Source organism: Emys orbicularis, chromosome 7 (genome assembly GCF_028017835.1).
Source record: "Emys orbicularis isolate rEmyOrb1 chromosome 7, rEmyOrb1.hap1, whole genome shotgun sequence".
NCBI classification, from domain to species: Eukaryota; Metazoa; Chordata; order Testudines; family Emydidae; genus Emys; species Emys orbicularis.
Genome location: NC_088689.1, coordinates 117,506,722 through 117,524,700, shown reverse-complemented (window position 1 = coordinate 117,524,700; position 17,979 = coordinate 117,506,722). Strand labels below are relative to the sequence as shown.

At 40.4% G+C, this 17,979-nt stretch overlaps 1 protein-coding gene across 1 annotated transcript in view; it reads left to right on the top strand.

Moving 5' to 3' along the window:
* The window catches only part of LOC135881964 (contactin-4), a 346,117-nt gene that overhangs the window by 195,758 nt on the left and 132,380 nt on the right, over window positions 1–17,979 (top strand). Inside the window, exon 5 of the mRNA XM_065408738.1 lies at window positions 14,341–14,544. Within this exon, the coding sequence (XP_065264810.1) occupies window positions 14,341–14,544 (204 nt within the window). The remainder of the gene's footprint in view (window positions 1–14,340; window positions 14,545–17,979) is intronic.

Genomic DNA, 17,979 nt, shown 5'->3' with positions numbered 1-17,979 from the left:
GTCTCTGCAAGACCCACCATTTCCAAACCATAGAGCAGGCAGGCACAAACACATGCAACATATGCTCTTCCTTTCAGTTTGTTACTTAATTGCCTGCCACCTTTTCCACTACTACCCAAGCACATTTTTGGTTCTTCTTTTCAGTTCTCCAGATCTCTTTCTAATGGCACTGAATGTACTTCAGAAGTGCACAAATTCTTTCTTCTGATTCAGCTTCTTTCCTGAAACATCAGTCAGCAGCTCATTGCCTACCTTCCCATAACTTCAGTTTTCCTTGTGTTTACCGTCAAACCAGGATCTTCAAACACCAATGCCCACTCTGATACTGTATTTACCAATTCCTCTTTGCTGTCAACCAAAAGGGCCAGATCATCAGCAGACATAATTTTTCTCTGTGTCTCCACAGGCTTGGTTCTCCTACTAATTAACTCCATAGCCAGGATGAAGAGAAGTAGACTCAGCACACTGTCTTGTCTCAGTTCCATGGTCATCTCAAAACTCTCTGAAATTCCATGTATTGTTACGCCTTAGCTCTTGACTCTCTATCATCTCCAATTCTTGCAGGCCTCCTCCCATCCAACTCAGTGCTCCACACACCAACTGCTGCAGAACCAAGTGATGTGCTTTCTCAAGATCTATAACTGCTACATAGCAGTTATGGCCTCCATTTATCATTCTTTCAAACGTCTGTCTCATTGCCAATAATGTATCTATAGTACTCCTTCCCTTCCTAAAGCTATGTTGCTTGTCTCCTAAATTTTCCTCCATCTTGCACCTCAATCTTGCCTCCAAAACTCTCTCAAGGACTTTGAGAGGCTGACTTAACAGGGTGATGCCCCAATAGGTGTTAAAATAATTTGCATCACACTTACTCTCCAAGAGAGGCACCATCAACCGCATTCTCCAGTCATCAGGGTTGATCAGAGCTTGATCCCAGTAAACACATAATAATCTATGAAGACACTCTACTCCAGTATCTCCAATTGCCTTGATCATATCAACAGTTATCTCACTTTCACCATCTGCTTTATTCTTTATTTTATTCAGTGCTTCTTCTATCTCCTCTAGAGAGATCTTTTGAGTTGTGAAGAGAGAGTTGTGAGTGCAAGCACCACTGACAAATTATTAAGCAGATATTTTTAAAAGTTAATACATAGATAGAAATTGGGGGATCAACTAATAAATCTGTGAAAAGAGAAATGGGCTAAGCTCACAACAAATATTATTCACAACTAATAATATATCTAGCTTTACTGCCACGGGAGAGAGGCAGAGAAGCCAGGACACTCTACAACAAGGGTTCTCAAACTGGGGGGCAGGACACCTCAGGGGAACGTGAGGTTATTACATGGGGGGATTGCGAGCTGTCAGCCTCCACCCCAAACCCCGCTTTGCATCCAGCATTCATAATAGTATTAAATATGTTGAAAAGTGTTTTTAATTTATAAGGGGGGTCCTCACTCAGAGGCTTGCTATGTGAAAGGGGTCACCAGTACAAAGGTTTGAGAACGACTGCTCTACAACAAACCTTGCAGAATTCCAGACAAACACTCCACTCAAGTGAGAAGGAGCTTGGGAGGCTGGAGACAGGGCAGAATTGTGTTCATCAAACCTCACAGATTGGTAGCTCCAACCCCATGATGAAGCCTTGTCTTCTCTTCCCCTTTAGTTGCATTGTGCCACCAGTCGCCAGACTGCCCTGGGATCCACCCTGTCTTCATCTAGAGAAGTAGTAATTCATCTGCCTGGCTGAGAAGGGAGTATTCCATGGACAATGGTTGCTCCTAGACTTCATTCCCCCTCCTTCTGCCCTAGAGCTGCAGAGCCCCATCTGTACAGTGGAAAACAGAAGGATTTTTGCAGGCTCACTGAGTAGGACCAAATGAAGGGAAATATCACTGCTTTCCTCTCCTGCTCCTTTTGTGGTTTCTCTGACAGCTTCACTACTCATGTCTTTCTTCCCCGAGGAGCATATTGGTACTAGACCAGTAGTGTATCTTTTTTTTTAACCGGTGAATGCAAGTTGTAGCAGATTCTTTGAAAATTCAGTGATAATAAAGTAAGAGATTGTCCCTCTCATTAAGGGTCTGATCCTGAGAGATGCTAAGCCTCCTCAATTTGTGCTGAAGTTAAGGGAAGCCCATTTTTTTGCAGGGCCTCCTCTTTTCTTTTAAAATTGAACGAACATCAACAGTGAAGGCCAGTTAAAAAAAAGAGAAGGTGTTAGTGCTTTAAAGTGTGGATTGAAACAACCTAAGAATAGGTCACATTCGTCCCCATACCATATGCACAGGAGTTTGTCTGGTTGTAATAACAAGAGAATATTGATAGCAGCCATATTTGTATCTTTGGGTATGAGTTTTGTGAGACAGTGTTGCATGTCTTGGTGTGCAGTGTTTGTTCAGGGTAATATCTGGCAGTAAACAGCTATATTCCAATGCTCTTCAGCTCCCCTCCCTCCCAGAGCCTCTGCACTTTTTATGTTACAAAATCGATGATGGTGTAAAGAAATAAAAGTGAAGAATAGCAGCATTTGGGAGAGGGAATGGAATGGTAGATACCAGAGACAGCTGGGAGTATGTGATGTGTCAGTTCTGTATTCTTGTTATCTCCGTTTGTTGCTGCTAGGGGAAATGCAGCAAAAGACTGGCTCCTGTTACTTTGTTAGGTAAGTCTCCATGGAAATTACTATGGAAATTCAAGCAAGCATATTAAATATAATGTTAAGAGTCTGCTTTCAACCCTCCATAGCCAAGACATTTTCAGATAAATCTGCCATGGGCCCTTTTGCTTGGTATCCTTGAGGCTTTGCCATGATAGCTTACAGCACAATATATGGTCTTCTGTCACAAGCTGCTGTATTATATGAATGGCAATAACATATTTTTATCCATTACCTATAGCTTAGCAATAATCATCATTTATCAAGGCAAATGCAAATCTATTCTCTAGCCACAATACCAGCCACCTAATATCAAATATGATTCCTATGTAGATGGTTACATTTCGCATGCTTGACCTATCACTAGTTTGTGTGTGGGTGTAAAAACAAATGTGATCTGTGATATAGTGTTCAATACTTCACAGGAGCAAAGGGAGTTGTTCTTAGGATCGCTAGTCTGGAGTACTCAGCGCAACATGAGCTGTTCTCTCTCCTGGGAGATCAGCAGTGCGGTACTAAAGCAGTGGGTGTGCTGTTGGTCTTAGGAAGCAATGAGAATGGAGGGAACTGAGAACCCTGGACCGCATCGAGCCTCAGGAGCAGGCCTACAATTTACAGTGGAGGGGGACAGAAGGGGTGACTTCCTTCATACTCAATGAAGACATTTAAAAAAGCCCTCACTTCCTCCTCCTCCCAGCCCATGCTCTGTTTAAGAGCCAGTTTTGCAGCATCTTCATGCTTGGAGTTCTGCTAATGAAGTCCCTGCAGACTGGGGCTGGAACTTCTTATCCACCGGGAATGGCTGCATTTAAGGGGTTTGAGTGTTCATGTAACGTGAACATGTTTGGGCTGGAGGAGGGTTTTCTGCGGGAGAGCTCCATTTCTAGTGGCCTCATGCCCCTTTTCTCCAGCTAATCTGCTTCTCCTCTTCCAGTTCCTGAACCTGCCATTAGGTTTAAACTGGCAATGGGGAGTGAGAATGACATCCCCCTTCCCCCTGGCCATGTGTTTCTGTACAGAGAGAGACCCAGAACGGAAGCAGGCAGATGAGGGAGAAAGGGAACACAGACACAAGTGGGAGGTGCCCAGTTAGGGCACTTTCCGGAAGGTTGCAGAGAGTGTCAGGCTATGTGCACCCTACAGCTTAGGTTGCTATAAGTTACATCGCTCAAGGGTGTGAATATGCCACCCCATTTACACTGACCTAAGCGCAGATGTGGACAGCGCTATGTTGGTGGGAGAGCTTCTCCTACCCTCATCACTACCAGTGCTCGCGGGGGCTGGAGTAACTAAGTCGACAGGAGAGCTCTCTCTCGTCGGCTTAGGGCATCTGCATTAGCAGCCCTACAGTGGGAAGAAGTTTGAGTGCCTGTTGCAAGAGTAGAGGGGAGTATGTATCTGCATCCATCTTCACTTCTTCGGGGGAGGCTTCAAAGCCAAAGCCAATAATCGTTCATTTGTTTTCAGCATTGTAAAATAATTTGTATTATTTATATGAGGCGCCATCTCTAACTGAAGGGTGGGCGGAGTGGTTTGCTAATCTGATTGGTGAAGAGGCTGTGCAGTCGTGACAGGTGCCGGAGACAGTTATTCAGGTTGGAAGCCTTTTTCTGTCTGTCATACCATGGCTTTAATCTAAGACACTTTAAGGAGCGAGAAATACATTAATTGACATTTCCCCCCCCCCTTCTCTCAATTTGAGCACATACTCACTGTTGCAGCAGCTTGGAGACTTAGCCTATTTTCCAAAGAGTAAAGATATTTTTGTGTACAATGAAGACAGCCAAAAGAATTGTCTCTTTCTGCAGAATTCACCAGGGAGAGATTACACATTTTGCAGACTAATGTAGTGAACTCTGTTACAATGGTATGCCCGACAGTGCCATCAGTGTCCAGATGCTGTGTGGATGGGAGTATTAGAAATGCATAGATAAGATACATGGAGATAGAGCTTTTGGGTGCTGCCATAATATGAGTATTTCATAACAATCTCTGAGCTTAAGTGAAGTCCCTAGTGGGGTAAAAAGTCTTTTTGGGGTGGGCTTTTTTGTTTTGTTTTATGTTTTTAATTATAAGTTTGATTTATTTCAGGAGGTTTTGCTTGTTTGTTTGCCATACTGGCAATAATAATAAAGTAGATGTTTTCCATTTAAAGTTCATAGCTAGAGCCATATACTATCTGAAGAGGAGAATAAATAAAGATACTTCATACTGAGGCCTGACCCCTGTTGAAATTAATGGGAGTTCTTCATTGACTCCACTGGTAGCTGGATTAGGCCTTCCCATACCACCCTCACCCCAGGGTTAAAGATAGCTTTTAAAAGGTGGTTAAGGTATAAATATCCCCATTCTGCCAATGATAAACTAATCACAAACAGTCTGAATGATTTCCCCAAGATCATACATTGAATTTGTGGCATACATATCTTTTAAGATCTGTATACATTCTTCGTCTCTATGAGATTTTACAGCAAATGTTGCAACCTCTGTGATTAAAAGGGAGTCACAATTTTTACCCACTTGTTGAGGATGAAATATTAGAGGAACTATTAATGATCTGATATATCTTTGTAACTTTCAGTAAAGCCTGTAAAATCTAACATTGCATATTACAGCACACTGTTTGTATTAAAAATTATAAACATTCCCCATTTTGTTGTTAATACGCATTTACGTTTTTTACTCTTCCATTTAGCTTTATGGTAAATGAAATCTTGATGTTTTAATAGCTTTTTCCATAATCATTATATAGGCCTTTTAAATTCGCTCAGTGACAGGACCTCTCTTTATGGAAAATGTATATTTTGTCTAAAAGCAATACCAAAAAGGAAGCTGTTAATGTATGAGACATGAAATGTGCATTTTGTATTCACTAAGAGAAAAAAAAGGTTAAAACTACATGGGAACCTGAGAGAACATTATTTTGGCAAATCATCTGTCTAATTAAAATAGTAATTCAAAGCATAAGTCCTATTCAGCTTTCAGTAACATTTTTGACAACTTTGTAAAAGTTATTATTTGAGAACATTTTGCAATTAACATTAACTTCCTTTAAGTCTGTATCTTTTCCTAAAGTAGAAAGTATGCTGCAGTGTTGTCCTGGGGATGTACTGGGGATTACGCTCTGTTTCATATAGATTCTCATCAATTAATTAGAAATGTAAGGAATGTGATTCTCATCAGCTAAATGCAAATCTGCCAGGGGTCTGTGCCATGCCACATATTCTGGGCCATGCCACATAACGGAGTAATGGAGATGTGAAAGGGGAAGGATAGATACAAAAATGGGGAGACACCTTTTTAACTGTTCAAGGTCTATATATTCAGATGTGCTCTAACCAAAAATTGCCAAGCACTACATGTGGGAAAGTGCAATGCAAAGAATACATTTCCCTAATGCTCTTTGGAAATATTGTGGGCCAAATTTTGCTCCCATTCACACCAAAGTAAATACAGAGTGGACACTGAACACCATAGAGATAATCCATATTTCATGGTGTAACTGAGAGCCACTTTGGCAGAGCTGGGCAAAAATTTTTGGACCCGTAGTTTATTCTCTAAAAGTTCAGTTTCGGTCAACCCAAAACTATCTGTGAATTTGACCCAGGTGGGTGAGTAATATAATTTATTGGACCAACTTCTGTTGCTGAGAGACAAGCTTTCGAGCCACACAGAGCTCTTCTTCAGATCTGGGAAAGGAATGCCTAGTCTCACAGCAAAATGCAAGGTGGAACAAATTGTTTAGCAGAAGTAGTTAGCTCAGATTGTAAGGGACCATTCAAGATAAAATGGCCTGTTAACACCTCTGCAGTCAAAGGACAAAAAGAGGGGGTTAATGGTAATAAGCCATAAATCCAGTGTCTCTGTTCAGTCCAGCTGATCTTTGGTGTCTAGCAGAGTAATGAATTTAAGCTCCCAAAAGAGTGTCTTTTGAAAGTGTTGTGCATGTTTCCTTTGAGGATGAAGACTGAAAGGTCAGATATAGAGTGACCCACTTAGTTTCGGTTGGAAAAAAGGTTTTCAGGGTCAGCTTCAGAAATGAGAGATAGACAGTGTGTCTATGTGTCCATTCCTTTCCTCCCCCATAACCTTTAGCCCAGTGGTTAGGGCACTTGCCTGGGATGTCATGTGGGAGCCCTAGGTTTGAATCCCCATCCTAGAGCAGGGTTGAACTCAGATCTTCTCCTTCCTGGTGAACATCCTAACCAATGGGCTACATTCTCTCCTATTGAAGCTGTTCTACTTTGTATTCATACTTATATATTCATTAGGCCAGAGAGAGAAAATAAGAACAACTCTATAGCCTGGTGATTCAGCTCTTCTCTCTGCCTGATTCATAAGTAGGGATTTGCTATAGAATGTGGTAAAATCATATTTCTAGTATGACTGAAAGTAATTCTCAGTTTGGGCAGAGGTTTGAGTTTCTTGAGAGGAGTGTGGAGTCTGAGGTATTCCTCAGGTAGATCATGCTTGATTATGTGCCTGCCTTTCAGGAGAACTGAATACTATGGAGAAGTGCATGATGATACTCATGGGAATAGTTCTTGTCACAGAGTAAAGAGAATCCATGGTTGCTTCCCTAGTAGCACTCCCTTGAACCAAATTCAGAAAATAATTGGGTGACTCCATCCCTAAGCTCTCGTGCACAATGACAGGACCCAAGTATCAGAGGAGTAGCCGTGTTAGTCTGTATCCACAAAAACAACAAGCAGTGCAGTGGAAACTGAAAGACTAACAGATTTATTTAAGGTGCCACCGGACTCCTCATTGTTTTAATGACAGGACCATTTGTCCACTGGCATCCCAGGCACCTTGCACCTATAGATAACAAGAATATCAAATAGAGGACATATATACACATATAGAGGCACTGGACTGGGACTCAGAAGACCTTGGTTCAGTTCCTGGCTCTGCCACTGCTTTGCTAGGTGACCTTGGGCAAGTCAGGTCCTTATGCCTCAGTTTCCCCCTCTGCAAAATGGGATAAATAATAATGACCACCTTTGTAAAGCACCTTGAGATCTACTGACGAAGAGCGCTCTATAAGAGCAAGCCATTATTATTTATTTATTATTTGCATGTACAGAAGGTTTTTGTTGTCCAGGGTATTATGAATGTCCTAGGAAAGTAACTAGTCTTGGCTACAATGCATATATTTTCAGGTCATCCAGCGCAGCTGGCTTCTGAAATCTGGAGTCATGGACTTATGGTTATTTAGTCAAACTAGCGTGCAACAAGATGCAAGACATTTAAGAGAGTATGAGGAATGTCAAATTACATATTCACAAGTCATATGGTTATAATTCAAGGATTACATTTAAAGAGGAAATTGGCCAATCTCAGTTCTTAGAGAGATATCACAAGAGTCACAGAGAACCAGGCCAGTGACCAAGAGAACCTTTGCCAGCCTGAAGAGCACTACAGTTCTTCAGCTTACACCTTGGAAAGAGCATCAGGTGTTCAGAGTAACATGCAAGCTCTATAAAAGAGCCAGAATGGGATAATCCCTTTTTCATCAGATTTAGCTGTCAGAGAATGAAGACTGAGCACACCTGCAGTAAAACTGTTCTCTCAGATACAAATGTTCCTAAAGAAACGGCACTTTCTACTTATATTATAAAACCTCTGTGAGTTGAATGAGATGATACTAGTAGGAAACTAAGCGTGCATCTGAATGTAAGGTACTCTAGAGTAGCCAGACAGGAAGTAATGACACAGATGATAAATCAAATAGAAGGCACAGATATCTCAGTATGAGAGAGCAAATGGATGCTGCTAGCAGAAAGAAGACACAAGGGGCAGACAGAGTGATGAGGCTACTGATTCCTTCTGTCCTCCTCCATTGCCCATTGCTGGGCTAAAAGATGCCATTTTTCTGTGTCTGTATGATGCTCTATACATCTTTCTACATCTCTACACCTCCATCTCCCGTCATTCCACAGTCAGACCATGTCTAGTGATACTGTTTCTGGTGCAGAGTGATTGCCTTCGTCTGCTTGTGTCTGTAGATTCTCTAGTGGCAACTTGTGTGAGAGGGTTATTCAGCAAAAAGAGGAGCTTTGACTTCAGGCATATAACAGGCCAGAAGAGACAGTATCTGGGACAAGATATTTAAAAATGAGTGTCTTAAATTAGGTTCCAAAATCTTTATTTAAGTAGCTTAAATAAGTGGTCAGTTTACAAAAGTGTTAAGTGAAGTCGATGGGAGTTATTGGATGTTATTTGGAAAATCAGGCATTTATTTAGTCATCTAGGAATGGACTCAAGAGCCTAAACCTTTTTGTTTTTAAATCCTGGCTGAGATTTGTTAATGGGTTCTTTTTGTTTGTTTCTTATAGTATATAATATGGATTTGTGATCAATATACTCGATTCTGAAATGCAGACATAGTCCAAGCTGCTGTGGAGCGAAATTGTCACGCTCAGGCATGTAGTGGGGGAAAATCTATGAAGGTGATGAAATAATTTAAATAAAGGGTTCCTATCTTTTAATATTGCACCTGAGTAGAAGCCAAGAACGTTCACGGGGCTGTGAACTGGGATAAAGGTTGATGTCCCTTAGATCAGGGGTTGTCAGGGGTCAAAAGGTTATTACATGGCGGGCCGTGAGCTGTCAACCTCCACCCCAAATCGCGCTTTGCTTCCAGCATTTATAATGGTGTTAAATATATTTTAAAAGTGTTTTTAATTTATAAGGGGGGTCGCACTCAGAGGCTAGCTATGTGAAAAGGATCACCAGTTCAAAAGTTTGAGAACCACTGCCTTAGATGGATGTGTTTGAAATGTATATTCCACCTATAGCATGCAGTCTATCACATACCAGTGCTGATCACTAATCCATAACATAAAATTAAATATATTAATACTAATAATGTTAACATGTTCTCTGTTATCGCTGTGTGCCCAAGCTTTCCCTAAAAGCTTATGGTATTTCCCGTTGTTGGTGAATTTTGATGGCTAACTAAATGAAGTACATTCTTAGGTACTACTGTGTGGTACATTTCTCTGTCATATGTTTATATGACTTCCATTTCTGTGACTATATGTCTCTGCACTTCTCTTCCACCATTTATTTTAGCCAGGGTGAGACCAAGCTTCTCTCAACAACCTAATGTGTTCCCCACCTTTCGCTTCACCAGTCTTTACCTGTGCTTGAATTTACCAAGGGCTCCCTTGAATTCTGAGGGATATTATAGAGTTTTAACATGCTGTCCCATATCTGTATTATCTTTGCTTCATTGCTCCAGAGACTTAGAGCAGATCCTAGTGTCTTCTGACCTTGTGCACAAAGAGGTTCATTCTTTGACAAAAGGAAATCTGCTTTCCTTCTCTTGGTGTGCGATAAGCTTACTGCTATGGCACTGAGCATCCCAAGTATGTACAGAAGCACTAACAGCAGTGTAAGCTAACGCCACCAGTTTTCCTTGATCAGCAGCATACGTGTGTGTATATATAAGGAAAAGTTCTTAACCTGGACAGTATAGTGAAAAAAGTTTCTTCTTTAACGTCCTGAATCCAGTGAATTTTAAAAAGCTGTGGAAGCCTGTGATCATGCCTTAAAAGTTCAGAAATAGCAGTTTTCCTCTGTCCAGTCTTGAAAACCCTGCCAAAGTGTGAATTTGCCAGCAGTCTTTTAGATTTTTTTGACACACCTTTATCTCTTTTGGAAATGCATGCAGTCAAAGCACCTCCCCACGTGGAAAGTGCATCTCCCTAGGGGGAAAAAGGTACATTATGTATAAAGGGCCAGCTCCTCGGCTGGTATCAATCGACTGAAAACCAATCAAGCTTCACAGATTTTCACCAGTTGCAAATCTGGGTCAAAATGTGTAAAATAGTGCACCACATGTAAGAGACTTAGTTTAATGTATTTTAAAAAGGCAAATAAAACATTTTCTGCAGTGTAGTAAAACATTGTCTGTTAGCCAAAATTACATAAGAACCCAAGTTAGAAAACAGAATATCATGTTAAGTCCTCAAAGGATACCTGGCATAGTCTGTGTACAACCTTTACACTGTAAGGCACCTTGTTATAACCCACATAAGTGTTTCAATCACCCACCAGAATCACCAAATGCTATCTCGTTCTGTATTTTAAGTGTCTGTTTACTCAGATGTTACAAATTGCCTATGGGACAGGAACTGTCTGTCACTTCCAGACCAATTAGTATGTGAAACCTTATCAAAAGAAATCTGTCAAGTTTGAAAAGACATAAATATTGCACAGGGATCTCTAAGGAAATCAAATTGAGTATGGTACAGTATGTGTTTATGTATTCCTACACAAGGAAATGTACTTAAGGCTTCTCCAGTCTGCTTTATTTCCCATCCTTTTTATTATATCACTTGATTCAAACTCACTGTAATTCTACAATAATAAAAAGTCCCCAGTTATTTTAGAACAAAAAAAATTAGAACTCTTAATAGTATCACCCAGTTATTTTAAATACTACACAGCACAGCTGACGTGGTAATGCTGTCTCATGCCTTATAGCTACAGCAGTTGTTAGTCATATAGCTGTATGTGTAACTGTATTAGAATCAGAATAAGGCAGAGATACTAAATCATTAGATCTTTATTAGGGCTGAGATTTTCAAAAGTGGCTAGTGATTTGGGGTTCCTCCTTTTGTTTTTTGAGGGTGGGGGAGGGAAACCCAACTTGAGACAACTTAAAGGAACCTGATTTTCAGAAAGTGCTGAGCATCCATCCTCTGAAAATTTGTCCACTTTAAATTGCCTCAAGATGGTCTCCCAATAATTGAAGTACTCAAAATCACTAGTTGGTTTTTAAATCAGTCTTCCCCATTGCATATAACATCCACACAGCCTTCTTCACCCTTGCAATCTGCTTGCCCAGGGTTTCTAAACTGATACTGAATCAGAGTCAAACAAATTGTGGAGAACGTTATTAATTGACTGTGCTGTAGTTACTACATAACATTTTTGTCTTAGGCTTTTCCTTATTTTGCTGGGGGGACCAAGGTCTGTGGAGATTCACTCAGAGCTAAAAGCTGCTCTTTGCATTCTAAAGCAGAAATGTTTGTCTATTGTTGGATGCTTCTGGGGGAAACAAGTTAATTGTTCACCAAGAGTAAATTAAAAAAAAAAATCTAAATACTTGCAGAAAATAATAAGCCTGCTGAGAAGTGCTACCTTGTTTACTCAAAGTATCCTCTTGACATCAGCATGGGGTTACTTATAATTAGATGCACATGTGTAAATACAATGATTAGATATTCCCACATAAACATAATTATATCTTCCAAGAAGTCTAAGCAGACATTTTATAATCCTGTCATTAAAAAAATAAATAAATAAAATGAAAAACACAACAATCTGCATACCCCCTCCTATGTGTGTAAACACTGGAACATTAGGACAGACTGTATTTCCTAAAGTACATAACAGTACTTGAGGTCAATTACAATTATGGCTCATTAGAGTATTAAACTAGGAATATGCTGTTTACTATAATTAATGTTCCCTTTACAAAGCTATAGTGATCTTTCCTTACTGTAATTTCTCAAACATTTTCTGTGTTTGGGTATTAGTCTTAGACAAATATAATGGGGTTATATTACATTAATCTAAGTTATAAACTCTGCAATCAGAGTATGCAGTATGTCTCTCACTGTTTTTTTTCCTTTCGCAAAGGCATGTTATAAATTAAAGTATTATCTAATTAGTCACATTAAAGATTATAGCTACTTAATTTAGTGTATTAAAAAATTCCAAAGTATAAAACCATACAGTTCACAAGAACAGAGTAAGGCAGATCCCACCATAATTTATCTTGAAAGGAAAGAAGAAATAAAGTTAAGAGTATTCTTCATGACTCAGGAAAAATGAGATTGTCATGGGGTGGTCCCCTGTGAGTCCTTTCAGGCCACAGACCACAACTTCTCCAGGTCTCCTTCACCACCACCTTTATTTATTGTATTCTTCCAGCAGGCCACAGCATATAGTGTTGTTCACATCTATTTACAGTTCATAGCCAGCTTCCCCACTTGCTTCTAGCAAAGGGAACAGTACTACTAGCAACAGTCTACTTCTGCCTTCCTTCAGGCTCCCAACGCTCCCTGCTTCCCTTCCTTCCTGTCTGCTTATATGGGCCCAGTTGTTGGGGCTGCTTCTACCCACTTAGCCACTCAGCTGTATCCCCATTAAGTTAATTATCCTCTTCCGTCAACTGCCTGTCTTTCAATCAGAACTCAGTTAGTATAAACAGATGGGGATTTGAGTGACAGAGTGCTGAGTTAGCTCCTGAGTCAGCACACCCTGTTACAGACATGTTCTTGGTGACAAAGGCATAACAATTGTTCCACACTTTGTTTCTGTGTGATAAAGCTTCCTGACCTGTCAAACCATTAAGTCTGAATTCTCTGCGATACGGTGGCTGATAAATTCAAATAAATGGATGTGGATCCAAATGAGTTATGTGCACATACAAACATAGTCACCCACAATTTTGATGCGCAGTTTTGGAAGCGAAGATGTAGAACTTGCTTGTGAAAGCTGGTCCACTGTCCACTGGTCCTCAACAGTTCTTAAAGGTGAACTACAAAGTAAGTTTCCCTTCCAAAGACAATGGTTCATTTCATTTGCATAATGGTGGAAGGCCTGATCCTGCTAAATGATCAGTGCAGAAAGACATTTGTGGGGCCTTGACTTGGGAATTCTAGATGAGCATAAAAGTCAGCCAGCACGGTAACTTTGCAAGATTGTGACCAAATGCTATGGCAGTAGCTGCATTATTCCATGTTATACTTTGTGTCTAAAGTTTTCAACACTTGCAAGAGAAAAATAGAAGCCTGGACATAGGTCAGTATAGGAGGAAAATATACTCAGTTTTAACCCGTTTCTTTTTAAATGTGTTAACGTGTAAATTTTTAAGACTACATACATGTTTTATTGTAGGTACAGGATATCATGGTTATTAATTTGTAAAAAAAAAAAAAAATCAGATGGCTTTATACAAAGCTGACATTTTTGGTGAAATTGTTTAAAAAACTGAACCTTTGGGTATAAATCAAAGAATTCCCACAAAAATCAGCATTGTAATGGATGTAAAAGTCCACTAAACAAGACTAACATTATCTATACCCAAATGTGACAGGTTTTCTTACTATTTTTACCCAAATTAATGAATAGTCCAGAAAAAGAAGCAAGGTACTGAGAACCCTCTATTCTATAAGTTACTCTCTATCTACATTTCTGCTTCTTTACAGAGCCCTCCTAGTTTATGCAAGGCTGCTCTTGAGTCATCTTTGCCATAAATAGCTCCAGTGCCTGCCTGTGCTACAGCTCATCACTTTTCTAAGCCATGTGAAATTGGCATGATTCTTGACAGTTTCAGAATATCATTAGTGAAATTCTCGTTAATTTCATTTTGTTCTGGTTTGGAAAAGTTGAGGGGCAACAGAGGCATTGGAGCTATAAGCTGTCTGTCTGAAGACTCAGAAAGACAGCACTGCACCAGTACACATATGGAAGATTATATCCATAATTGTACAAACAAGAATTTTTCGTTTCATTATGAGTTAGTGTCCCCATGCTGTAAGTACAAGAGACAGGGAGAAATTCATTTTCAGAGTTTCAGTTCTGCCCTGGGATGGAACCATATTTTAAATTTTAAAAAGCATTATGTTAATAATACTAATAATACCTTTTACTTCTAGAACTGACTTATGCATGGATCTTCAATGAATACCCATCATTTGTGCATCAGGATAATCGTCGCTTTGTTTCTCAAGAGACTGGGAATTTGTACATAGCAAAGGTGGAAACATCTGATGTGGGCAACTATACATGCGTGGTGACAAACACTGTAACAAATAATAAAGTGCTGGGCCCCCCAACTCCTTTGATACTGAGGAATGATGGTAAGATATCTGGTTTGATGTTTTTTTGTGAAGCAATCATTGCGCAAATATTAAGAAATGGACTGAATTTTTATTCAGAGTAAAGATAAATAAATAGTCTCAACTTTCTAAAGATCCACTGAGGATGTGAAGAATACACAGACTCAGTTTGCAGTTCTATGTCATAGAAATCAGTATATTTTAAAGCTGTAGTTGTGAAAGATACTTTGTCACTGGAAGATGCCACAAGAGCACGGAATGGTTGTAAAATAAAATACAAACTTGGAGACACTTGACCAAGGACAGGGAAGAAAACAGATTTTAGTGGATATGCTGCAGTTTTGCTCATTTTATACAGCCCAAAAATGATCACACAAATACTTTGCAGCTATTAGCTTAGGCAATCGTTCCCAGTAGAATGAATGCTATTTTTAGTAGTCAGAGGAGTGGTACAAGAAGGGGAAAAGAAGTAAAGATTTCTAATTTTATACCGCAAATCGATCTGTATCACATTAAGTTTTTGAGTAGATACATAAATCATATTTTCATGATTGCTTGCAGTGTTTAAATGAGGCTTTAGGAAGTCAATGGAGTAATGGATAGCAGAATTTGGCCCTTAAATCCAGTACAGGTTATCCAGTGCATGAAAGTAAAAGATGAAAGCTAAAAGCTGTCAAGTCTTCCATTAGCATCTGCTCCATATGAGGAATACACATAGCCTGTATGTTATTTAAGATCTTCAGTAACAATATTTTACACAAATCATACCATGCTCTGCTTCCACTGACTTTAGCAGAAGTAAGATTGGGCCCTGTATATGCTGCTGTTCTTGAAATGGAGCATAATGTGATGATGCTTACTAGTGGTACTCACTGTGAAGCATATCGCCAAGGGCTTTACCTTAGCAAATCGTTCCTCTGCACACTCACACTATCATATTTACAGGGTCCAATTGCCTTCCTGAAGTATTTCACACAAACATACTCCAACTCCTTTGAAGTTTACTCTAGAGTTTATTATGGACTTGAAATTTTAATTGAACTGCTAAGGAGCCCTGGAAAACATTGCATTAAACAGGAAAGGTGCTCTAATGTACATTTAGCAAAATATGGTCAGATTTCCCCAGGCTCAAAAATTAGTATATTTAAGATGTGCTACATTTGTATTTTGAAACTAAGCTTGTCACTAACATTGTGGGCAACATCTAAAATCATTTCCAACTTAGTTTCTAATACAACAGTTAGTGATGCAATAAAATCTGGACTTAACATGTTATGATGCATCAAATGAAAAAACACAGCACATTTCAGAAATATAAAGAGCACAAATGAATGAAATGGAAACCACAGAATAGCCACATTGTATTTAAACTGGCAAATATGTCTTGCTTGTCTTTTGGATTTATGCCGACATGTCCAGTACATCTTAATATATGACATATTATTCTCATTAGACCGCTGCATCATTAAATTAGCAGACTAAGAGGCCAATTCATCAACAATTAATGTCCCAGTTACATCTAATTTCAATTAGAATGGGAAAATTTCACAATGTACCTCTCCCACTTTACTTAAAATATATTAAACTGTTATTAATCTATCTACTGTAGAGTACATATTATTAAACATGGAACCATGTAGCAGAATTCCTGTCTATGGTGAGGTAGAATAGGAAGCCTCCCCTCCTTTCCCCCCCACCCCCAAAATATAGGCTAGACTAGGGATGAAATGCTCTCCACCTGAGATCCTTTCCACCACTTTGGCTCCTTTATGCTGGGTTGAAGGGCCTTAGTAGCATAAAGAGGGCCTTAAAAATCCCAGTTCTGCCTAGGGAGGATTCCCCCGGCACAGGCATTATGGAAGACAGCCGTAAGACTGGTGTAGGGTGTGTGTCAGGAGCTGAGGCTGGGAGAGTGTGTCTGGGGTGGGGCTACAGCACACATTACAGTAGAGACTCCAGGTAGCAGTGCATTCCCCCCTACTCTGGATCTTAGTCCCAGTCACCTTGTCCAGCCATTCCCAGCCTCCCTTTCTCCCTCCAGCTCCTAGTCCAATCTCAGTGTTTCTCCCCAAGCCAACTGGCTCCCAGTCCTGCTCATTTCTGTCACCGGCTCCCAATCCCGGTTTCCTTGCCCAACCAGCCCGAGACTCTCCTCCCTCCCTCTCCTCATCAGTTCCCAGGCCCAGTCTCCTTGCCCAGCCAGTCACAGATTCCCTCCCCCTTTCAGTCCCAGTGGCACCAAATTCCTTGTCCCAAGCGTTTTTTCCTCACCTCTGATCAAGCTTCTGTCCCTTCTGCATTTGAATCCTATGGTTTCTTCCTCCATGCTGCTGGGGTGCCAGTGTGACTTTTGAGTGGGCTTATTGCCTTTCTCCAATGCCTAAAAAACCCAACTTCCATAGAAAAGCACCTGTAGACTCAGAATTCAGTCACGGAGGACGTTCAGCAAGGATTGCACAGGGTCAACCTCCCCACAATCAAGTCCAAAAGGAATGTACTCTATGCTTAAGTACTAAATTTATAAAATCTTATTATAAAGAAACATAATAAATAACTTAATTTTTATAACAGAACATGGCTACTTTATACGCCACATACATTATCTTCACAATTATATATAAACATAAAGAAAATAAATTAAATATAAACAGGTCAGTCCCCACAGAAACATAGTGAGAAGAAACCAAGAGTTTCCACAAGCTTAGGTGGAGTTCACCTGGGTCTCAGTTAGAATCTTAGGTCACTAAATCTATACAGTCTGCTGAGTCAAAAGCAACAACTTCCCTCTACTTCAGTGTTTCTCAAACTGGGGTCGCCGCTCGTGTAGGGAAAGTCCCTGGCGGGCCGGGCCGATTTGTTTACCTGCCCCGTCTGCAGGTCCGGCCGATCGCAGCTCCCACTGGCCGCGGTTCGCCGCTGCAGGCCAATGGGGGCTGCGGGAAGCTGCAGCCAGTAAGTCCCTCGGCCCGCGCCGCTTACAGCAGCTCCCATTGGCCTGCAGCGGTGAACCGCGGCCAGTGGGAGCTGCGATCGGCTGGACCTGCGGACGGGGCAGGTAAACAAACCGGCCCGGCCCACCAGGGGCTTTCCCTACACGAGCGGCGACCCCAGTTTGAGAAACACTGCTCTACTTGCTTGTAGAAATCTTCAACTGGAATCCATGCAGACTTCCTCCTCCTCTGCTGAAATCACTCAGTTACTTAGTCAGCTAACCAATTAACCAACCACTCAGGTAAGTATATAAATTTTTAAAAAACCTGTTACAAGAAAAATGCAAAACTGAGAATAGCAAAATAAATGACTCTTTCCCCATTATCACATTTATATAAAAGAAAAGTTGGTGAATCATACTAGTTGAGACAATTTACCGTATATACTTGTTCATAAGCCGAATATTTTTGGTAAAAAAGTGACACATCAAAGAGCCGGGGGTCGGCTTATAAATGGGTCTACACC